Below are 25,801 nucleotides of genomic sequence, written 5' to 3'. Positions count from 1 at the left end.
ACTTACGTTCCTCCCATGGGGAAATGCACAAATCTCAGCTCATTCGAATAATGTATGTTCACGGTATAAATTTTATAATAGGAATTGTTCAACTCATTAATCTTAGAAGATCATCCCTACAAAAAGTCATTAAATTGGAAATCGTTTAGTTATCCAAATGTATGAAACAAACAATGGTGTGACTATCAAGTAACATATTCGAGATGAACCGTTTATTTATTTGCACTACATAAAAAGGGTCATTTGCGAGGGTCAAATGTTGTCGAAAAAGGCATTTTGTCATTGCAAATACATGTTTACGACGGGAAAAAGCCCTCGTTGGGCGTCGCAAATTGATCCATTGGAAATACTTTTTTTTTTCGACCAGCCGTCGAAAATGCTTCATGACCCACCCCAACCAAGAATGTCCACTTGGACTTCGAATCAAGTTGTGCTGGCCGACACCTGGAAGGTGACGAAGCCATAAAGTTTAGTGTGGTGGAATATGTGAATAAATTTAAACCTAAAAGTGCCTAAATATAAAAGTACGTTGTGAGTGGGAATGAACCCATTACACACGTGATGTCAGAGCATAAGTACAATACAATAAGATAAGGTGAGAATTATACCATCGAAGGTAATCGTCTACACCAAGGTTTGTCAAGAATCCTCGTCGATAAGAAAGCTCAGCTACTAAAACCTAGAAGGGGGAATACAAGGGTGAGTAGGCCTGAAAATAAAGTTTTAATAAAAACCTTTGAAAACGTTATAACCCCTCGCCGTAAAACATGTATAGTTTCTAAGATATACATGCTACATATAGTATGAAAATACTCACCATAGCCTGCAAAATATCAAGATATCAATACGGCACAATAGTTCATATATAAGTGCATGATGTCAGTAATCGTATACTTTCACATAAGCAAACATATCAAACCAAGTGCTCATCGACACATGCTGATACACAAGTTCATGCAAAGTTATTCTGACATGAACATGACTGTGTGTAATAGTGATATACGTTCTAGTGCTATAAGCAAGTGAAGACTAGTGCTATTTGCGATCACATACGAGTTAGAGTTGCCTATTGCAACCTATATGACAGGACTAGCACCTACTTGGATCCAAGGCGAGCGTGTGGTGCATATGTGAACATACACATGAAAGACTGGCCCTGGCCCTCGACGAGCACTAACACTGGTGCAGCAAACGATGAGTATAAAACATAAATATAGTCATGCCATAGTGGTTCGATAGTTCTAATCAACATAATATCATTCATAACCGTAGGTATAATCATGGCATCAATAAACATACACATACTTGTGCATCCCGTAGGATTTATGATCTCTTCGTAATTTTCTGTTATTTCACTAATTCTTATAAGCATTAGTCTAAGCTAGGCATATGTAGTAAATTATCTTTCAATGTATAAATGGAAATTAACAAATATGCATATACCATATAAAAGAAAAAACTAACTGACTTGAAGTCCGCGTTACAACTCCCTAACACAAATATCAAGGCAACACGAACGATCGTCGCCTAGAACAAATATCAAATCATGTCTCAGAATTCTTATCCATAGAACACGTAACTTACATAAAACACATCCCCAAGGATGTTCTAGAATGATTTGTAACCCATTGACCAAAAGTCAACTGTCGGTCAAAGGTCGACGGTAAGGTCCATAACCCTACGTAACTCAATCTAGAAGATCCACAACTCGGATTTCCGATCTGTAAATTCCTAAGAGTTTCAATAAGCTTCTAGAACAACATCGTAAATTTTCAGAATGATTCAATGATCGAATCTCCGCCAATCGCTAAATTAAGTGGCGGCCGATGTTAAGATTTACAAACTTTGAAAACCCATCTGGGAAGATCTGTACGTCAGATTTCTGATCCGTCAGTTTCTAATGTCCTTAAATATTATGTACTATTACATATTAAAGTTTGGTGACAACCCAATGGTCGAATCGTCGAATCATATAATAACCAAGTGGTGGTCCTTAACGGAAATATAATCGAACAACGGAATTTCACCAATCGGATGTCTAATATGGAATCGGGGCACCCATTTTAGCCTAGGGAGGTCAAGTGGTGTCTCTGCCCACTCGTTGCCGCACACGGTGGCTGGCCGCCCCGACTCGCCGGAAAATTCAACTATTTCCAAAAATTACCAAATTTCATAGAAATGAAGATCTCAATGAGTAAAACAAGTTTTATACATGTGGCCAAGTCCAATTTCGCTGGGGAAAGCTCCAATTTAGCCCGCACCCGTCGGAAACCCTAGAATAGGTGAGCTTTGATTCGCCATCGTCGGTGCTCCGTCACCCCTACCACCGGTTGGGTCTTGTTCCTGGGGTTGAGAGGAGTCTATTGGTGGTGGTGGTTGGTAGAGTTACCTTCGAATTTGATGGATTGTCACCCCGAAGCCCGTTGCATCCATCGTTGCAAATTTCCCACAATTCTGAACCCAATCTCCTCAAATTTGGTGTGGAAATGGTAAGAGGAAAGGGCGAGATAATGATTGGGAGTGGTGGATCAACCCAATTCATCGGAAAAATGATGAATTTCGCCAGAGAAACTGACCGGTCACAACCGAGTCGCGGGTCGAAAGGGAACCCGACCGGTTATTGTCATTTTCTCCTTCCTCATTTCCCCTCCTTTCCTCTCTTCCGATTGGGCAGTTTCTCTCCATTCTTTTCTTTCTGATTGGTTGGTCTTTCATCCTCTCTTCCTTTCCGACTAAATCTTACTTTCCTCCTTTCTCTCCTCTAATTGGGCAGCAGCCCCCTCTTTTCTTCTTTTCTCTGTCCATCATTCTCCTTTCCTTCATTTCTCTCACCCAATAATAAAATATTAATAACAATGACTATGAGAGATATATAAACTAATAAATAGTCATTTTTACAAAAGTACTTTTCGGATTTGTAGTTCCGTAAAACCCCTATCGTAACTTCAATTTCGATTCAGATTACGCTTACGCGATTGTCCCGTCAAGAACTTCGAGAGTACGGTAAAATAATAACTCGTACGCGTCACGAAAGGTGGTCAACGAAAGTCAACACTTTAGCCTCTAGGGTATTTTTGTCAATTCACTCATTTAAAAATTAATAAAATCATAAAGTTAGGGACTGGTTGTCAAAAGCTAGCCACCTTGAAAAAAAATTTCATCCCTGAAATTTGAAATCACTTGCTATACATAATATACTCCAAAAGATAGGAAGAAAGTATATATAATGAAGAAATCAAGCTAGAGCGGTTGCATAAAATTGTCATTCTGTCGTGATTGAATTGCAATGATTCCTTTTTCATGCCTCCAAACTTAAACTTTCCTTCTCATTCATTACAATACTATAATATACTGCTTTTATAAAACATAAAGTTGAAAATATTTATATATGTATAATAACATCCCGTCAAAATACATACATACATACATACATACATACATACATACATATATATATATATATAGGGATAGGATCAAGGGACAAATATTTTGACAAACATTTTTACACTTCTTTGTAGCCTTTAGATTTTATAATATCCAAGGCTTCTTATTTATTCATTAAGTGACTTGGATCCTTATGTGGATTTTAACTAATATTAAAAATAAAAATAAAATTGAAAAAACATAAAATCTGGAAGAAAATTAAAAAAAAAAAAAAATATATATATATATATATATATATATATATATATATATATAAAGGAAGAAACCCTAATAGTGAAAATAAGAAAGGAGGTCTGAAACCTCTATCTCCGATTCCCAGGTTTGCAACTTCCATTTGGGCAAAATTTGTGATGGATATTCATGCCAATGAAGGAGTCTCAACTCGTTAGGGAGATAATCAATTTCTCCAGATAGGTGCACATTACTATTTACAAAAACTATTTGAAGATTTTTCATCTTTGAGAAGCTTTTAGCATTCAGACATATCTGATCTGGTTCAAAGCCTTCAGGGATCTGTAACTTAATGCCTTTAATTTTATTTGTTCCCTAGGATTAGAAAATATTAACATTAGCCAATGAAGTTCAAAAAAAAAAAAAAAAAAAGGAAGCTACTATTAGCACTCTAAAAAAATCATCACGCACTTCATTCCTATTGTAAAATATAAGAACATAGGCCTGGTTTTCTTTGTAGCCTTCATACCTCCTTTCTTATTTTCACGATTAGGGTTTCTTTATACACACACACACACACACACACACACATATATATACACACACACATATATATATATATACACACACATATATATATATATTTTAAATTTTCTTCTAGATTTTATGTTTTTTCAATTCTTTTTTTAATATTAGTTAAAATCCACATAAGTATCCAAGTCACTTGATGAATAAATAAGAACCCTTGGATGTTATAAAATCTAAAGGCTCCAAAGAAGTGTAAAAATGCTTGTAAAAATATTTGTCCCTTGATCATATCCCATTTATATATAATACCATAAAGTTAAAGTAATTGTACTGAAATTAAAATTGAACATAGACTATTTTTCACCTACACACTCGCTGCGTTACGTACTCCGAAGATAAGTGTGTAATATCTTTGGGTCGAGCCCAAACAATGAATAACTAATTAAATAAGTAAATACAAATGCCAATGTAGAATGACTTACTTGTCTATTTGCTTAACGAGTCCAACAAATAAGTTATCGATATTACAGTTTGCAGCCTGTAATACCAACAACTCACAGTTGTCTCGATAAGTAAGTAACAAATTATCGAGGGTGCAATATTACCATCATGCCCCTCATTGGGAAATACATATAAAGCATCCAATTAGCGCCTCAATCGCGTTCACGTACTACCCTCTCGGGTGACAACACAAATAGCACACAATTTGCTACATTGTAATCTCAATCATTCAACTACCTGTTCATAACACTCTTCTGTTAATCATGTGCTATGCATAAAATTTCCATACTAAGTCTCAACAGTGCTATACCCAAAACAAAAAATTGTAACCGTAGTTACAAGCAACTAAAATAAAGATAACTATGTGTTACAACCATGTTAATTGTAGAACGGACAAAATGCAACATGTCCACTAAGGTTTGAGTAGCTCGTTTGAGACTAATCGTTAGTCTGAGGGTGAAATGTGGTATGTGACTAGTCTTCAAGAAGGCTTCCCAAGACTTGGAATTGAAACACGTGTCACAGTGAGATATAATAGTGACATACACACACACACACACACCCTATATAACCAAACAATGCAATTCATAACGCCATAGTAAGCAGGTTCACATTGAATTTCCCTCAAGTTTAGCAAAACTAGGCCAAGAAGAACAATCAAGAATTTAAGGGTCAAACAAGTCCATCAAATCTAGAATACAAGGTAATTGAAATTAATGCATGACATCTCGCTACAACAGTAGCTTTTGGAACATTCAATCACCAACAGTAAAGATTCACTTATCAGAGTATTTGTTGGGTGATTGAGGAATTAATAGTCATAACTAAAATCTAAATGTTCGGGTGATTCACCTAAACATTCTATTTGCTTCAAAATTAGTACAAAGTGCACTAGGGTAGACATGTACCCAAGGGTGACTAGAATGCCTTCCGACACAAAAGATGAATATGAAATCACAGTCAAAGTAGATGTTGATCTAAACGTCAAAAAAATCTAATAATTTCAAGAATGAGTATTTTTCTCAAGTGATCTAAAATGTAGTCCCTCTGGACCAACAAAAAGTAAGCTAACTTGTCAAGTCCGTCAATAATCACCAAAACATCATCGTAAAATCCACATGTACAAGATACCTCGTACCAAGAGCTTATGGTGATATTTTCCATCTCCATTAGGATACAGAAAGTGAGTATAACCACTCGAACGATTTCTTGATAATTTGTAAGTAACGTCAACCCAATGCTTGTGAGTTTCAACTAAAATGAAATAGGACAGGCCGAAAGCATTTCGGGAGTAGATAATGTCTTTTATTGCAGTAAACAGTAATTACGTTTACACTATTGCAGTAAATAGTAATTACGTTTACACAACGGGGATGATACACGATTGTGTAATCATAGATGTTGATTTAGTTCCTCTATTGCCATTGTTAGAAATCTAATTCTTTTCAAATAGATATGTACTTGTTTGAGGTCTAAGATTAATAGAGATTTTGGACACGTTTCTCTACAGAGAAGTGGCATTCGGTTTTCAAGTAAATATGGTAACTGTTGACTCTAAGTCATGAATAAGATGGTTCATGTTGAACAGTTCTACATGTTAGGAAATATATACGATACTCTGCCATGCATCCTCTACACGGTCGAAACATCCAAGAAAAACGTCACCGTGGATTTTGAAATAATCCATGTCATCGAAAGGTGTAAAACAGAGGTAAAGTGAGACAACAATTCGGTTGTCAGAAACTTTACTCATATTCAACATCCCAAACTAAACTAACTTTCCTCGGTCGTAAGTGAGGAAAGACACTATAGCCGAAACATTGCTTAACAAATTGTCGATAAATCGACAAGATCGAAGATATCTTGAATTTCATAACACTTTGTGAGAATTTCAACCTTCTTCCACTAAACCCTTTTAGGAATAAGAAAAGAATATCATCCACTAAGAGCACATTTCCCCAAGAAACGTATCTGCTCTAAACAAGTTTGAAGAATTTGGTATAAAGCTAACTATTAGTGTTTAGAGAATTTGGGCTCACTGCCATGGTAGATGAGAAAGTCGTCGATAAGACCACTATGAATTTGTTAGGCTATGGAAGAAAACTCGAGTTACAAAGTTTGGTTGGCTAGACCATCGACTCAAAGTAGGGTTTAAATGATTTTTAATCGTCACCCGATTGAGTTGCTAAAATCTAGGTACGATCCTAAGGTTCGGTCTTTCGCCTTCGTGGATGTACTTCACTCCACCATTTGGTGATATCCCAGGTAAAATTTTGGAACATAACGCTAGAGGTGTACGCCATTGGACGTAACATACTACTTCCTTTCACTACGCCATATGCGAATAGGTCTTCATATCTTCCTTGATACTCAAATCACTCTAACAGTGAGAAATCGACTCGTACTCCGATTTTACTGTCCAACTGCGAGTTTATGGTCCTCCTACAACACTTGCTCCTAAGTTTCCATAATTTGATTTCTTCAGCTCAGTTAGTCACTGTTAATCAGTCTATCAGTCGCACTGCTAATTAATGCATATATGATATTTTGATATTGTTCGCTACCCTGAAACTATGAACCGACATTCTGGTATAAAAGTATCACTCCCAAATACTAGCACATATGTCTGGTATTAGAAATCATACTGTTTGAATACTGGTTAACAGTTCTTGGATATCGGACAGTATCGTCAATTAGTAACACCACTATAGGCTGATTATAGGCTAGAGCCAGCTTAGGCAATTGGTTTCAGATGATTAGTAAGGAATTGGTCCTGTGAGTTGGTTTCATTAATTTTAGGGAAAATACTTACTACTTCAGGGTTTTCTAATGACCATAGGTATAACAACTCGTACAATTGTGCCTATGCTCGTCAAAATGACAAGTACATCACCAAAAGAAATTCAAAAAACTAGCATTGGTCGAAACGTCCTAAAGCCGGAAAGGAAGTTGTTATTCATCTACTTTAAAACGGACTTAAACAGAAGTCGATCTTCCTCCTGAAGATCCAGAATTATCACTAATGCGTTTGAAAAGATTAGTGCTATCGGGGACCAAAAGTGATTGTTCCAAGATGTTCTTCCGTCAAGTTTTACCGTTTTAGCAGCACATTGTCACACGAGACATTTCTGGAAATTATGATCTCTTCGTAATTTTTCGCTATTTCTTTAATTCTTATAAGCATTAGTCTAAGCTAGGCATACGTAGTAAATTCTCTTTCAATAAATAAATGGAAACTAACAAATATGTATATACTATATAAAAGAAAATACCTACTTACCTGAAGTCCGCGCTACAACTCCCTAGCACGAAATCAAGGAGTCACGAACGATCGTCGCCTAGAACAAATATCAAATCACGTCTCAGAATTCTTATCAATAGACGTGTAACTTACATAAAACACATCCCTAAGGACATTCTATAATGATTTGTAACCCACTGACCAAAAGTCAATCGTCGGTCAAAGGTACAACCCTACGTAACTTAATCCGGAAGTTCCACACCTTGGATTTATGATTCGTAAATTCCCAAGAGTTTCAATAAGCTTCTAGAACAACATTCTAAAGTTTCCGAATGATCAAACGGTCGGATCTCCGCCAATTGCTAAAATTAAGTGGTTGCCGACATTTAGATTTACAAACTTAGAAAACCCATCTGAGAAGATTCGTACATCAAATTCTTAATCTGTTAGTTCTTAATATCCTTAAATATTATGTACTATTACGTATTAAAGTTTGGTGACGATCCAATGGTCGGATCGTCGAATCATATAATAACTAAGTGGCAGCCCTTAACGGAAATATAACCAAACAATGGAATTTCATCAATCAGATGTCTAATATGGAATCAGAGCACGCATTTTAGACTAGGGAGATCAAGTGGTGTCCCTGCCCACGCGTCGCAACACGTGGCGGCCGACCTCCCCGACTCGTCGGAAAAATTAACTATTTCCAAAAATTACCAAATTTCACAGAAAGAGCCCAATGAGTAGAGCAAGTTTTATACCTGTGGCCAAGTCCAATTTGGTTGGGAAAAGCCCCAATTTAGCTCGCACCCGTCGAAAACCCTAGAATAGGTGAGCTTTGATTCGTCGTCGTCGGTGATCCACCGCCCCTACCACCGGTTAGGTCTTGTTACTAAGGTTAATGGGAGTCTATTAGTGGTGGTGGTTGGCAGAGTTACCTTCGGATTTGATGGATCGCCGCCCCGAAGCCTGACGTACCCATCGGTGCAAATTTCCCACAATTCTAAACCCAATCTCCTCAAATTTGGTGTAGAATTGGTAAAGGAAGGACCGAGATGATGATTGGGAGTGGTGGATCGACCCAATTCATCGAACAAACGATGAATTTCACTGGAGAAACTCACCAGTCATAATCGGGTAACGGGTCGAAGGGGAACCCGACCGGTTCCTCTCATTCTCTCTTTCTCTCCTTCCTTATTTCCCCTCATTTCCTCTCTTCTGATTGGGCAATTTCTCTCTTTTCTTTGTTTTCTGATTGGTTGATGTTTTATCCTCTCATTCTTTCCGACTAGGTCTCACTCACCTCATTTATCTCCTCTGATTGGGCAACAACCCCCCTATTTTCTTCTTTCCTCCGTCCATCATTCTCCTTTCCTTCATTTCTCTCAACCAATAATAAAATAGTAATAATAATAACTATGAGAGATGTATAAAATAATAAATAGTAATTTTTACAAAAGTACTTTTTGGATTTGTAGTTCCGTAAAACCTTATCGTAACTCCTGTTTCTATTCAGAGTACGCTTACGTGATCGTCCCGTCGAGAACTTCAAGAGTATGGTAAAATAATAACTCATACGCATCATGAAAGGCGATCAACGAAAGTCAACAATCTAGCCTCGAGGGCATTTCGTCAATTCACTCATTTAAAAAATAATAAAATCGTAAAGTGGGACAGGTTGTCACACTTCATTTACAATGCTTATGGCTTGTCGTTACTACTTATCTTTTAGTCGGAATTGATATTTCAAAATGAAAAAATTATTTTATTTTCGACACGTCTGTGTGGTCGCAAATACTTATATGGTCGTCGAATATACTTTCGTGATGATTTTCTTACAACCAAAACATTATGTCGAAAATGATTTTCCAACAGTAAAATGTTGTTAACAAGAGCACACAATCGTCGCAATTACAATTATTGACAATTAAGAATTGTTGAAAATACGCATATTTGTGAGGGTCAAAAGTCGTTGGAATTATACATTTACCTTGATCCTACTTTGTCGACAAAAATAAAAGGATGCAAATACAATTTTTTTTTAATTTAATAATATTTTCTATGCCAATTTTTATTGAAAGAATTGTTTTATATTAATAATCATATATTCAACTACATATACAAAAAAATCAATGTAAAAATTTTACAAGTACTTGTTACAATCCTATGATATGTCTTATAATGCTAGTTTTTCATGTCCACTTTAACCAACTAGCAAGGAAGAGCTTGACGATCTCATCAGTGGATATATCGAGAAGAGCATCCAAATCGACACCCCTACTTGCGTTGTACTCTGAGTTTCCACCCTTCTCTATCAGACTACCAACCTTATCAACATGACATAACAACTTGAATCCCACCTCTTCTTCCATAGCCATCTTGTTACTGCTTCCAATATTTTCAGGCCCGGGATTAGAAGAATAATTCCTTTAGTGATAATTTGATGCATTAAAGCCAGGCCCAAAGCCCCGATGAGCAATAGGGTCCACTTTTGTAGGTATACCAGTTTCGTGACTTGATCCCCCTGAAATTTTGGTAACACCAGAGTTAGCTACATCTACCTTAGGGTTATCCTGAAGACAAACTGAAATAGGCAGAAGTGCTTTCTTCACAGCTGAAAAGTCTCATGTTATCTGCATATCAAACCAACAGAAATATAGCTTTGAGTAATGCATTAGCACAACAAAACCAAAACATGTTATTTGCATCCCCATGGTAGGTGAAGCATGCTTCCCGCATAGTGTTAACAATCATTGTCTTGTTTGTATTTATTAACCCTTTTCACTGCCCTTGGGTAGGTTTTCAGTTAAAGTCTTACCCTCTTTGCCTGGATGAAAACGTCTAGTAATGGTAATCATGTCTCTATAGTTTTATAGAAAATTCATAATGTGGTCTTCCTCATTCATTCATATTTTTAATAAGATATGAAGAGCACTCGCTGACATTTAGTCTAAGCACCAATACCTAGTACATCATTGTATTTAGAAGAACTTCGGACTTACACATCACACCAAGTCATTATGCAGACATGACAAGTCTAATCACTCAAAGAAATTCATTTCTTCATATAAAGATACTAAACCAATAACTTTGAAATAAGCTACCTAAAAAGCACACAATTACAATGTACCAACATTTCTATCATCTCCAATGCAAGTAAACAAAAGCAATCTAAATCGAAAAAAAAAAGCATTCTTTACCTGAATCAACTCATCTGCAAGGGATGTACATGGTGGAATCTGGTATATGGGCAAAATCCTAATGTGGGCTCTGTTGATGCACAAAACCAGAGGTCTTGAAACAATATAAATCCGTCCGTGAATCTGCAAGAAATGTAAATAACACAAGATGTATCGTGGTTCACCCCAAGGTTTTGGGCTACGTCCACACTGATTATGTATTTATCTGAGAAGTGAGGGAGAGAGATTCAGAGCCTCTAAAGGAGAGAGTGATGTCTCTGATGACCTAGGAATTGGCCTCCCTTAATTGTGAGGGTGAGGGGTCCTTTTATAGAATAAGGACTCCTCACTTATTACATATTTGCCCATTCCTTTATTACATAATTATATTTAAGTCCCTCGAGTATTTATACGTGGTCTAAATACGTAGCCCTAAATATGGTATAAACAGTAATCCCCCAAGTCTTCAGTCAAGAGAGTCTTTTGGCTGGAGACTTGAAATTCAGTCCATGTGTGTGCCGAAGTAACTAGATGTTGTCTTGAACTGATGCTCGATATGAGGCGATGCTCAATCTGAAATGATGCTTAACTAGAAGTAGCACACGTTGTGAGGATGCTTGGCTCGTGGCTTATGTTACCTTGGTTGGCTCGGCTTGTGGCGTTTGAAGGTGAGGGAGTCCCTTTTATAGAATAAAGGCTCACTCCTCAATACATGGATGATGGGCTAGAGTTGATGCTCTCTAATGATGGTAAGGGAGTCCCTTTTATAGAATAAGGGCTCGCTCCTCAATACATAAATGATGGGTTAGGAGTGATGCTCGCGGCGAGGCGGTTGCTCAACTGGCGGCGATGCTCTCTAACGAAAGTGAGGGAGTCCCTTTTATAAAATAAGGGCTCGCTCCTCAGTACATGAATAATGGGTTAGGAGTGATGCTCGTGGCGAGGCGATTGCTCAGCTGGCAGCGGTGCTCTGTAACGAATGTGAAGGAGTCCCTTTTATAAAATAAGGGCTCGCTCCTCAATACATAAGTGGTGGGCTAAGTCCCCCACGTATTTTTCATGAGTGCTCTCTAATGAAAGTGAAAGAGTCCCTTTTATAGAATAAGGGTTCGCTCCTCAATACATAAATAATGGGCTAAGTCCCTCAAGTATTTTTCATGAGTGCTCTCTAATGAAAGTGAATGAGTCCCTTTTATAGAATAAAGGCTCGCTCCTCAATACATAAATAATGGGCTAAGTCCCCTTAGTATTTATACGAGGTCTAAATACGGAGGCCCTAAGTATGGTACAAACAGTAGTCCCCCAAGTCTTCAGTTAAGAGAGTCTTTTGGCTGGAGACTTGAAATTCAGTCCATGTGTGGGCCGAAGTAACTAAATTGCGTCTGGCACTGATACTCGACATGAGGCAGTGCCCAATCTGAAATGGTGCTCAACTAGAAGTAGCACATGTTGCGAGGCTGCTCGGCTTGTGGCTTATGTTGCCTTGGTTGGCTCGGCTTGTGGTGTTGAAGGTGAGGGAGTCCCTTTTTATAGAATAAAGGCTCGCTCCTCAATACATAAATGATGGGCTAGAGTTGATGCTCGCGGCGAGGTAGTTGCTCAATAGGCGGCGATGCTCTCTAATGATGGTGAGGGAGTCATTTTTATAGAATAAGGGCTCGCTCCTCAATACATGAATAATGAGTGCTCTCTAATGAAAGTGAGGGAGTCCCTTTTATAGAATAAGGGCTCGCTCCTTAATACATAAATAATGGGCTAAGTCCCCCAAGTATTTTTCATGAGGCCCAGTTGAGGCCCAATATATGGTACATAATGTAATCCCCCAAGTCTTCGGTCAATAGAGTCTGTTGGCTGGAGACTTCAAATTGAATCCATGTATGGGCCGAAGTGGTGGTTGTTCGGAGGCAGTATTTGTATACCCTGCACTGAAGCTTTGTAAGTGAAGCTTTGCAAGTGAAGCTTTGAAGCTAGAGCTCTGTAAATGAAGCTTTCGAAGCTGGAGCTTTTGTAAATGAAGCTTTTGAAGCTAGAGCTCTATAAATGAAACTTTTGAAGCTGATTGATATGAGTGATGCTCATGAATGTTTATGTTGATTGACATGAGTGATGCTCATGGATGTTGTCATGAGTGATGCTCATGAATGTTAACATGAGTGATGCTCATAAATGTTGACATGAATAATGGTCATGAATGTTTATGTATGATTGTCATGAGTGATGCTCATGAATGTTTATGTATGAATGACATGAGTAATGCTTATGTATAATTTGGAGTACTGAGCGTACTTTTGATCACCTGGTTGGTGGCATGAAGGAGAGTACGGGTTGTACATTTCATCACCTGGTTAGTAGCATGAATGGCTAGTTGCCAAATGATATTAGAGTACGGGTTGTATATTTCATCACCTGGTTGGTGGCATGAATGGCTAGTTGCCAAATGATATTAGAGTACGGGTTGTACATTTCATCACTTGGTTGGTGGTAATAGCGGCAGGTTGCCGAATAATTTTGGAGTACTGGGCGTACTTTTGATCACCTGGTTGGTAGTAATAGCGGCAGGTTGCCGAATAATTTTGGAGTACTGGATGTAGTTTTGGTCACCTGGTTGGTGCTATTTTGGGCTTATGGGATTTCGCTCTCCACACAACATTCCAGCCCATTTATTTTGGGCTTTGCCATGTTTTTTTTTTTTTTTACTGTTACCCTCTGATGGGGTTTATACAGATATCTCCGAAAGATACGAAAAATAAATTACATCATTCAAAAATAAGAAAAGTAAATCACATTTTTTGGTGGGGTGTTTATTCCTTGCTTTTGCAGTGTCCCCATATGCCTCCATTTTGCTTTCTCTTTATTTTTCTTTGGTAGATGACAGACAAGGGAATAATGTCATTTCTTGTTTTTTGCTTTTGCTTTCGTTTTCTCTTTTCTTTTCTACTTTTGTTCCACTTTTGCTTTCTCAGTTGTTACCACCCTATAAAGAAGATGCAGGGAATAGGTCGCGACTGAGCACTTCTGGATGGGACTTCCTCCTCTTCTTTGTCTCATTCACACCAATGCAGTTGAATAGGGCATCGATGAATTGATAGGTGACAAAGCGTTGCTAGCAACCCTTTCTTTGGCAAATATTGGAGTTTATCACACTCCCTGATGACCAATTTGTGAAGCAATAAGAGATTTCTGAGCCTCTCCAATATGGATCCAAGATCTGGGAGTCTTTGGATGATCAGGGATGTTATATTGTGGAGTTTGTGAAGCCTCCATTCATCTACAGGATTGAGCTTTTCACAATCTGGTGGGCAGACCTTGCTTTTTCTTCTCACCTCAATCTCTCTTGCTCATCGAAGAGATAACGTAGGTGTCGAGGGGGCTCAATTTTCTTGAGCATGTTCGAAATCACAGAGGACCCGCGGTTGAACCCAGACTTCCGAGTCGAGACGAAATTGTCCGACACGCCACCGCCGTTGACGCCAGAGATGAGGTATCGGACGGAAGAAGTTGAAACGTCCTTAAGGTCTAGGTCATCTTTAATTTGGTTGTATGGGTTTTGTGACCACAGGTGCAGCTCACACATGAGCAGCATGTGCCACACTTGCACTTTCCGTTGTGCTCGGCGGCAGGAGCATCCACGACGACGGTGTCCATGGAGCGGTTCTCAGTCTCAATGATCACCAAGTCGTAGCTATTTCCCTTCTTCACGCATTGGGTGCTGTCAGCACAGTCGCAGTTGTCGCACTTGCCCGACATGTTGCAGATGAACTTAGAACTTGGAACTGAAGTGTGTTTTAGGGTTTAACTCGAATGGTATTTTGCTTACTGTGCATTGTCTTTTTCCTCTTTCCATTCTCGCCTTCTGTCGTCCCTTTCAAATCTCACTTTGTGTTCGTTTCAGCTCTTTGTTTCCTCACTTAACACCGTATCAATGTAGCTGAGAAGTGTTGCACTGCTCCAGATTCCTTTTGTTTAAAACCTCTCAGGAAGCAGTGATTGTCGTCATGCGCTCCAGCAACTATAAAGAAAACAGCTTTAGGTACACTTACTCTCTGATGAAAATCTCAAGTTTTTTTTTGGAACAAGGTTCTGGGTTTCTACAGATTCACGGCAGAGGTGAAAAATTGATAGAGAACCGACACAACTTTTCATATCGATTCCCACAAACGGCGCCAAATGTTGATGCACAAAACCGAAGGTCTTGGAACAACGTAAATCCGACCGTGAATCTGCAAGAAATGTAAATAACATAAGATGTATCGTGGTTCACCCCAAGGTTTTGGGCTACGTCCACACTGATTATGTATTTATCTGAGAAGTGAGGGAGAGAGATTCAGAGCCTCTGAGAGAGAGAGTGAGGTCTCTGATGGCCTAGGAATTGGCCTCCCTTAATTGTGAGGGTGAGGGGTCCTTTTATAGAATAAGGACTCCTCACTTATTACATATTTGCCCCTTCATTTATTACATAATTACATTTAAGTCCCCCGAGTATTTATACGAGGTCTAAATATGAGGCCCTAAATATGGTATAAACAGGCTCCACTTTCTTGCCTAATCTTCTCCATAATCTTGCCCCCTCTCCCAAGCACACATCCAACCTGGCTGCTCGCCACCAGCACACCCTACACACCAAGCCACCTCCGCCACTATTACCCTTTTATGCTTCACTGGCGTTGTCCAATGCCGCCTTTCTGAAAACCCTTACCAAGGCTTGCTAGGCAATGGACAGACGAATCAATGGAATGAGTGACGGAGGTGAGAAAAATGGCGAAACAAAGGCTGAATTTATAAGGTTTTCAATGAAATTGGGGAAATTTTCTCCAAAAACAAAGCTTTTGATGGCAATTTTGAAGAGACAAATACATATTAATCTAGAAAAGTTAAAACCAAAGTTTACCCAAATTATAGATTGCGAAGTGTGGATGTGCAGGTGGATGGCCATTAGAGGCAAGTATCTGCAAATTCAAAACCAAATTTATAAAGAAAAATGATAAAAATATGAAAAACATTCAACCTTAGAACATTGGCCGAAAAACTGTGGTCTCGTGAGTCTAAGAGATGAGGATTAGGTGTGGATTTGAGTTTTGTTGGAATGGATCTCTTAGGTTCTTGAATTTTCGGTGGTGGGCAGCAAGCGACAATAAGAAGAGGCCATGGGTTGCGACAAAGTGATGAAGAGAGAGAAGCTGCGAGAGATTTTGAGAAATGAAGGATGGAGGCTAGGGTTTTGTTTTTGAAAGAGGAAAGGCAGAGAAGTTCTGAGAGAGAAATGAAAATGAGGAGAAAGCACTAAGTGGCGTTCTCTTTGGAAATACAATTTAGTTTTTGGGCGCCATGCCAAAATTTGGGCAGCCCGCCAAAAACACTTTTATGATTTAATTGCTAAATTAAATTCAACGGTAAGGATTTAATCTCACATATGTAAGATTAAATCTTATGGCTATTATTGTAGTTAAGATTTTAATAGTTTTTTAATTAATGTAGAAGTACAAAAACATATACAAACACTTGTAATATCAAGCTCGACAACTTTTGTGAAAATGTAAATTCCGAAATTTGTTACTATAATCTCATAAACTATAGATTAAAATTTAACCGTTGTTGTTGAAGTGCAAAAAAAAAAAATATATATATATATAATTGCTCGTAATATCAAGCTCGACCCTATAAAAGTATGATGAATGAATTCGATCTTCGATTTAAAATATTTGCACAAGTGGATACCACAAAATATTATGTTATACTTAGTGAATGTATAAAATAAACTCCCAAGTGTTTGTTGAATCTATCGTTTTGAAGGAATACACATTCCACAAAATTAGTTTCAATGATCTAACCGTCAAACTCATTTGTATATACTCCAAGATCGCATACATAGACATTCAAATATTAGGTAACGGGACAAAACATTTTGTCAGTTATAAACAAAAACTCACGATTTAACGGTTATTTTAACTCTGATTTTGATGATTTTTTACAAATACAGTCCTCAACCCTATAAGAGTACGATGAATGAATTCGATCTTCAATTTAAAATATTTGCACTAGTAGATACCACAAAATATTATGTTCTACTTAATGGAAGTATAAAATAAACTTCAAGTGTTTGTTGAATCTATCGTTTTAAAGGAATACACATTCTACAAAACTAGTTTCAACAATCCAACCGTCAAACTTGTTTGTATATGCTCCAAAATCACATAAGTAAAAAATCACCAAAAAGGGACATTCAGATATTAGGTAACGAGACGAAACATTTCAATGGTTATAAACAAAAACTCATGATTTAACAGTTATTTTAATTTCAATTTTGATGATTTTTTACAAATACACTTCTTAACCCTATAAGAGTACGATGAATAAATTTGATCTTCAATTAAGATATTTTCACTATGTTCTACTTAATGGAAGTATAAAATAAACTTCAAGTGTTTGTTGAATTTATCGTTTTGAAGATATACACATTCTACAAAGCTAGTTTCAACGATCTAACCATCAAACTTATTTGTATATGATCCAATATCGCATCCGTAAAAAATTGCAAAAAATAGACATTTAGATATTAGGTAACATGACGAAACCTTTCGACGATTATAAATGTAAACTCACAATTTAGATGTGGTTGTACTTTGTTCAATGTCCAGGACAATTGTTATGAGTTAAAAAAGGCATGCAAATTATCTCTTTATCATAGAATACTATGTTAAATTATACACCTTTTTGCTCAATGGTTTTATTTTAATTTTATGGTCCAATCTTCTCCATATGTATTCTAAGTTATATGATCTATTTATTGTAGAATTTAAATTAAGTATTAAACTTATTTCAAGAATATTCCAACGACACATGTGACCATTAGTAAATAATTAATTCCAACAAAACCATATGCCTTAAAAATTTATTCTGACAAAGAAAAAAGTTTGTTTGAAAAAATATGATTATTTCCGACAACAATTAATCACCCTAAAAAATATAAAGGCATTACCGAGAGGACTTTTTTCCCCTAAAAAAATATAAAAACATTACCAAGGGGACTTTTCCCCCTAGAAAATACTAAATCAATTTCGTCAACATGAGTAAACCTTCAGAAATAACCATTCTATTTCCAATAAAAACTTTGCTCATCGTTAATACAACTGGAGCCAATTCTTCCCGCCAAACAAAAGTGCATTTCTGACGAAACTTGAGACTTTTTCTGTGTCCATTATGTGCGTTGGTAATAAAAATTTGTTTCATGTCATATTACCGACGACTTGTATTTTATGGTCGCAAAATGTGCTTTTTACGACGGTTTTTATGGGCCCTCGGAAAATCTTCGTTGGTAATGACTACTTTTTTTGTAATGTTGATACATTTAGATGACTAAACAATCTTTGATTCGAATAATTTTTTTTTGGAGGGGTGATCTTCAAATGAAGATTAACAAGTTGAACAATTTTAATTATAAATTTTGCTTGATGAATATTTTGTTCGTAAAAGGTGAAACATGTGCCATTGGAAACGCAAGTATTATTCTATTGATCCCATGAAAGCCCTTGTAATCATAAATCTCCTGACACATCATTGTTTAGATAAAATGCAACAATGATTGATGGTTTGGTATTGTTGTGCTTTAAAAAAAAAAAAAACAACTTCTGATGTGCTGTGAGAATAAGCTCATTTTTGCTGCTTCACATTTTCAGCTTTTTTTTACCCAAAACTGTGACAATGAGCTATTTTTAAGTGTTTACCAAACACCTTTTTTAGCTTAGTTTTTTTTAATATACCCACTTTTTATAAAAGCATCTCAGTAACAAAACCAGTTCTAAGTGTCAAAAGGTTCAAACATGTTCTCGCAATCCATTATTCATATTGTTTCCAATTTTTTAGGTGTGAAGTCTTATTCAAGTATCAATGCAATTAGTAATGATCCCATTCGATCAATATAATGGAATTTAACTTCAAGATGTTTCTGTTGTAGGACATATGCTTTAATATCTTAGAGCAGTTCCACCGGAACACCATTAGGCAGGCACCCAGTAAAAAAAGGGGCCGGGACTCAATCAATCCACTCTAGCCTGTTCAATTGCCAGGCACCCAGCCTAAGCTGGTCTCCAGACCAGCCTAGAATTGACAGAGCCAGGGACCGGGCTATTAGCGTGAGTTTTTTGGGAATGGTGCCGAGGAAACGCAAGACGATTGAGCAAGAAGAAAAACAGCTAGTGGCGTTGGCGAAATCAAGCTGGTGACCCGTTGCTTGACGCCCTCATCTTCACCTTCCTCCTCTTCCTCACCTACTCAATCTTCATCGGCACCGTCGACATCCGATCCTACTTCCTCCTGCTCCTCCCCTCATTGCCCCCTCTGGTTGTCCGGTCCCTCTGCGCCACCACCACCCCGCCTTTCAAGGTCTACATGTACGATCTCCCACGCCGCTTCAACGTCGGAATTATGAAGCGCCGGAGTGAGCTAGAAAAGAGAGAGAGAGAGAGAGAGAGAGAGAGAGAGAGAGAGAGAGAGAGAGAGAGAGAGAGAGAGAGAGAGAGAGAACCGGTTGGGGATGTAGAGGGGAGAGTATAGAGGGTAGTGGAACCTGAAAGCCACCTACCTTTCGAAGGAAAGAGAGCGCAGATTCGAGTCCATGAGGAGTGAAGGACGACAGAGCGAGAAAGACGAGGTGGCAAGAGGGATGTGAGAAATCAGAGAGAGAGAGAAGCGTGACAGATTGAGAGAGAAGAGGTTCTTGACTTTTTTTTATATATATATAAAATTATTATTTTTATTATTTTATAATAAAAAATATTAATATTTTAATAAAATTGACTAGACCATTTTTTGTTAGGGGTGAAGATACTTTGGCTTATTATTGTTCACTGGGGTCTATTACTGTTCACTTGAGTGGATAAATACGCTGGGTGCTGGCGCAAAGTCTTTAGGAGTGGACTTGCTCTTAAGTAGCCAGTATGTGATGACATCCGCCCCATCTAAATCTAGCATCCAGGTCTGTTTTGCAAGAGGCTAGGTCTTGTGTGTTGAGTTTTGTCGATCCCACTTCTTTGTTGATTTGCATGGTGTTATGTGAGCCTCCACCTTAACCTGCAGGTGATGAAGACATTTGTCGATCATATGTAACAGTGTAAGGTAACCTCTCAATCTAGCCTGTCACAGATGATAGAGTCCTTCCATCCATAAAACTAATTACAAGACTTTCAGAATAAAGATTAACATTTAACAAGATTAATTAGGACAGGGATTAGATTACTTGGGCGTGAAATCATGCACCGTAACCTAAATCAGAGAAGAAACTCAAGAAAGCTTATAAGACAGCCTGTGACGACTGTTCCAATCGGATGGTAGGTTCTTCCACACACGTTGTTTAATTTATACGCATGGATGGATAAGCAGTGGCAAAACCAATTGACAAGCAAAGGCCGCCCCACTTAAAGCATACAGATCGATGTACCAAATAAGACCAATTAGAAAAAATAAAGTAAAATAAAGCACAAAAAGAAAAAAGAAAAAAAAGAAAGGTGGTCCAAATATAGTATGTATTCACGGAGAAGCTTTATACCTTCCTTGAAACATCATAAAGCCATACATATCTGAATATGAAAGTTGTTAATTATAAAGAGGTGAAGATCAATTCTTTTCATATACATTTGGGTTCGAATATGGCAAAGTTATTCTTAATTCGTTTAATATTACTTTCTCTAAATTTGGATATGACCATTTTTAATTACTTGTAGTCGATCAATGACCATTTTTAGCGACTACTATCTACTTTAATCGTTGGAGAAATTTTAAACTTTAAATTATTGGACGACAATTGTTTGATCAGACGTGTTAAATAAAAAATATCCGAATTAGACTCAACCATTTACATTTAAGTTGAATTTTGCGACCAACTAAAAGTGCTTAATTTGACAAGAAGCGTATAAAAGTCAGATTTTGCATAATTTTTAAGGAAAACTAATGAAAAATGTTTGAAAATTTTGAGTTTTAACGATAAGTACAAAATAAAGGGTAAAGTGAATAGTACTAGAATTGACTTTTTAGTGTAAAAATATGATTTTTCGTTAAAGTGAACAATACCGAGAGTTTTTCGTTAAAGTTACCTAATTTTTATACCTTTCCACCTATCCACAAAGTTATTCCAATCCAACCTAACATACATAGAACCTTTTTATGTTTTAAATTCCACCCTAGATCTATTTTAGCTTGTATATAAATCTGCTGTATCCAGTTTACATTAGTCCGTTTTGATTGAGAGTACTGCATGCTTTAGGAAGAGTAATTACTGGAAATTATTTTAGAGCATGCACTCTTACTCTTAGACACGAAAAATAATATACGCATGCATGGTGGATTATTATAATAGCAGGTCAGGCTTCTTATGTATATAAGATCTCAATCTCGTTGGCGATGCAGAGATATTGGTCATCATCGTTTTTTCTTCTGAAGAACATATCAGACAACACTTCGGCGGTGTTCTGAATATATATTCTGCAAAATCTGGTACGTACTAATTTACTTAATCGGCTTTAATTAATTAATTTTCAGCGTTTATTCATTCATATCTGGAAGAAAAATATATGTATCAGATTCAGACAAAAAAGAAAAATTTATAGAATAATATAATATGTATTGATATTAAGCAATATACAAATTAAAATCTAGGGAAAAATGGGAGGAGGGAGAGTTATTGCCTTAAGTCATCATCTTGTTTTGTTTCTTCCTGTTTATTTTTTTTTCGTACATATTTAAAATGCCACTTTCTTGTCTGGGCTCCAAAATATTGTGACCAAACTTTTCCAGCTCTCGAAATTTTATCTCCTCACTGTTGGAGTTTTATACCTTAGTTTAACTTCCACCCTAAAAAATGTTTTTATAATAATTTCTACTCCATCCTTACATGAATTTGGATTTATATGCCGACCCATAATTTCTAGTCACTGCATTATTTTATTCTCGACCAAAGTAGTTGTGTATCAATTCCCCAAAAAAAAAAAAGAAAAAAAAAAAAGTAGTTGTGTATCGAAGGATGATGTTTTCTTCTTTCTTTATCTTTCTCTCTTTATCTATTCAACTCTCTCAGGCTTTCTCTTGCCCGTACTCCCTTATTCCAACATACAACAAATTCTAGTTCCAAACTGCCACAAGTCACGCCCATATGTTGCCTCGCAGTTTTCCCAATTAATGCCTTACACTCGAAACTTTGGACAGTCTGCTCTAACTTTCCACCCGTCAACAATCTTAATCTGTAGTACCACCACACGGCATCGATCGACATCAAATATATATAATCCAGGTGTGACCAAATCATGAATGGTGATGCTCCAGCAGTGTCTTCAGGGCCGACTCAACAACCTTTCCATAATTGCCCTAGTTTCTATACCTTTGTTCTCACTTCATTATTTTCTCGCCTAGCTAATTCAGCATTTTAAAGCTAATTCCCAAACTAGGTTTTTGTTTCCACATGTTAAGAGAGTCACTCAATCTATTTTCTCCATGGAAATGATAGCCTAGTGAATGTAGTAGTACACGCGTGACTGAACAACTAGGGCCAAAGCACGGCCACGAGAGCGGTATTAAATTGAAGTAAACTTTCAATACTAGATATAACCTCAAAATAACAAGAGTCAAGGTCGGTCAGTAAGATGGTAGGATGATAACCTTCATCATCGAGAGAAACAATCCAAATCACCAGCTAAGCTGACTACATAACCGCTCAATGATCAAGGAGGTGGAGTGTAGAGATAGCCAGGAAATTTGCTTAGAAGCAACCATCCTTAAATGAGTGTGTAACAACATTGATTGAGTGCTCTTGCGCAAAAGATAAATTGCTGAGCAATAGTATAACTATCTCAAATATTTTCATATTTTGATTATTAAATTTCTTTTTTGAAAGTAGTAGATTTTTTAGGCAAAACTTTATCATCACCGTTTGATTCTTTCCTTGCTTCCAAACAAACATCAAATCAAATTCCCACTACATGATTCGATTCTTTTCTTCCAAGAAACATCACGCCAATTAATTTACTCCCTAATAAGGAAATTAACTAATTTAGTATCCCACGGAAAAAAAAAGTCAGAAAAGCAAACTAAAGGAACAATAAAAGGCACTCACGTTCATATCCAGCATTAAACCACTATGCAAATGAGAGATTTTTAGTGTGATCGGCATATGATGTGATAAACTACTATTATTATACAAATAGTAAAATATGTGTGCTAAAAAAATTATAACTTAAAAAATAAAATTTCTTACCACTTATATAAAAACACATGGTATACCACTTATGTTCCTGTTACAATAAAAAATTTCTCCTCATCCGAATCCTCTTGTGATGATTTTAAGAATCCTTATATCCTATCCGTTCATTATATTAAATATTATTTTAATTTTTTTAAAATTAAATACAAATACTGCCTAACTAAAATTGACGTATAATACCTAGAGACGAATAGCATGTGAGAGGTCCTCATCTTCCACCCACCGCCACCACGCGGAAAGGCACGTCATTCACTAATAACGCGTTTCTTCATCAAAGCCGCAAAACACTCTCTGTACTCCCCTCATTCGGTTACTTGCCGCGTAGGGCTACAAGAAATACCCCTATAGTAATTAACACTGTAAATACAATTTATTGTACGAACCAATTTCCACTTCTAACCTTTTTTCCATAATACCCTCCGATGGTCAAAGCAGATTTTTGACACGAATAAAGTTCTCACGTGTCTCGTTTCTTATCTGTCTATTTGTTTGTATAGAGATTATATTTATACATTTTAAATTACTTCTCTCAAATTTTTTTTAATCTTTTAATATTTTCTACGCACCACTACCCTTTGATAAAAAAATATTAAAAAAATAAAACGGTGTGTGAGAAGTAATTTAGGATGTGTGAATATAATTTTCCTTATTTTTAAACTCTCATTGATCAAAATGGGTATTTAACAGGAAGATAATTGACTTGGACACTTGTCTTTTATGTATCAACCGTTTTTATTTTCAACTAAAAACTCTGTTCTTTGTTCAAAGTTAAACTCATTTAACGGCTTGATTGGTGCAGGTAAGACTCATATTGCTTTCCTTTTACCACCAATTACAAGGTATACTAGTTTTTTTATTTGTTTTTATTTTAATCTCCACTCTTGTTATGAATATAAAATTTTCTTCTAATAACGCGATATTCTAAATTATTCATACATCTTATACGTGTTATGCCAAGTCTAATTATTGTTGAAGCAATTGTTTTTGTTTGAATTTTTAAATTGGTTTTATTTTGATTCCAATTTTTTGGATTTTTGTGAGAAGGAATAAGATGAACTAGAAGCTCAAGACAAATCTTCAAAAATTAGAATATTGACACATATATTGGTTAAAAAAAAAGGAATATCAACACATATATTCGATCAAGAGATAATTGAAGTAATGATTTCTCAATTTTAACTCAATCACAATTTTAGTCTCAGAACTAAAAATTCATGAATATTAGTCTATGAATTTGTAATGATGTAAAACAATGGTCATTTTGACTAACTCTTTTAAAACTTCCATCCATCTTTTGCCCCTTTAAACCCTTTATTCTAGAGAAAGTTATAACGGAGTTAGTAAAAAGATCATTACTCCACATTATAACAAATTCAGGATCAATACTCACGAATTTTTAATTTAGCCGAAGCTCTAATTTGGCTAAAGTATAGGGACATTGCTGTAATTTTCTATACGAGAAGCGTACAATCTAGGAAGATTCCCGGGGGAATATTTTGAAATTACCTTTTTGGCCTTGTCCAAAGTATCCATCCTATTCGTACGGTGCCTTCACTAGTCTTTTGAGAAGGTAGTAGGAAGTTTCCCGTGGAGTCTCGACTGAAAAAGTGAACGCACTATCAAGCTACACATAGTAGTCAAACCTTTCCGGTTTTGGTTTTGGATCCCCAACGTTTCTTCCAAGGTTTAGAGAAAGTGGAGAGCCGGAGCGTTTTCGAGAGCGAGAAAGTGCGGCGGAGCGGAGGGAGGTTCGGGGCCGGAAGTTGCACTAGTTTTTACTATGGGTTAGACAGTAGGAAAATCAGTGACGAGCGTTCGAGTTTGCGAAAATTTGAAGTGAAATTAGAGATTCGGGGCTGAAATTTGGTTCGGAGAGTGAGAATTTGGGAGTGTGAGAAGGTTTTCGAGTGGTTGGGTGCAACTAACAGCGCCATCTCTCCTGCGACAGGTTTTTAACGATGAATCAATCGAGAGGCTCACGTTCGGATTTGGAGGCCAGCGGAAGCCGCTCCGGTGACTTGGACGGCGAGTCCTCGTCCAGTCCTTTTTACATTGCCAGAACTAAGGATGCTTCGGTCGATCGCCTCAAGCGCTGGAGGGTATGCTTTCCAATTTATGTCACATTTTGCAGTTTTACAGTTAATTTGTATATATTTTATTTATTTATTTGCTACTTGTTCTTCATCTCTGTATATGTTGATGTTGTTTTGGAGGTGTATTTTTGGTTCATATGTTCTAGGGTGAATTGCCGATTTTGTCCTTGAATTATTTTTTTGGTAAAAAAGTTCCTAAATTCATTAAAAATTGCTAATTTCTTCCTTAGTATAATAATCAAAGCTATTTTATCCAATTTTTGGTGAACTTAAATCACTTGACACACTTTAGAATGTAATACTGTCATTTTCTCGCCTATAAGCCCTTAACATTTCATATAGGTTGCTAATTTAACGTCTAATTTACCTGCCAAAGTTAACTCCATACATGCAAGCA

At 36.8% G+C, this 25,801-nt stretch overlaps 2 protein-coding genes and 1 long non-coding RNA gene across 3 annotated transcripts in view; 1 reads left to right on the top strand and 2 right to left on the bottom strand.

Annotated features, from left to right (window-relative positions):
• Positions 1-363: 363 nt before the first annotated feature.
• LOC126608992 (uncharacterized) lies at positions 364-9,085 on the bottom strand. Its single transcript, XR_007618053.1, has 4 exons — positions 8,650-9,085; positions 7,925-7,982; positions 609-679; positions 364-444 (listed from the first exon to the last, which is right to left on the bottom strand). It is a non-coding gene; the product is annotated as an uncharacterized LOC126608992 (long non-coding RNA).
• Positions 9,086-14,583: 5,498 nt separating this feature from the next.
• Positions 14,584-14,895, bottom strand: LOC126609238 (metallothionein-like protein type 3). Its single transcript, XM_050277215.1, has one exon. It carries the CDS (start codon positions 14,812-14,814, stop codon positions 14,584-14,586), a length of 231 nt encoding a protein of 76 aa, XP_050133172.1. The 5' UTR covers positions 14,815-14,895.
• Positions 14,896-24,881: 9,986 nt separating this feature from the next.
• Positions 24,882-25,801, top strand: part of LOC126608395 (calcium-transporting ATPase 10, plasma membrane-type-like) — a 29,453-nt gene continuing 28,533 nt past the window's right edge. The window contains exon 1 of the mRNA XM_050276271.1: positions 24,882-25,410. Coding sequence (XP_050132228.1) covers positions 25,270-25,410 — 141 coding nt within the window. The 5' untranslated portion in view covers positions 24,882-25,269. The remainder of the gene's footprint in view (positions 25,411-25,801) is intronic.

The sequence above is a fragment of the Malus sylvestris genome, chromosome 16 (genome assembly GCF_916048215.2).
Source record: "Malus sylvestris chromosome 16, drMalSylv7.2, whole genome shotgun sequence".
Lineage (NCBI taxonomy): Eukaryota > Viridiplantae > Streptophyta > Magnoliopsida > Rosales > Rosaceae > Malus > Malus sylvestris.
This window is presented reverse-complemented; position numbering and strand designations above follow the sequence as displayed.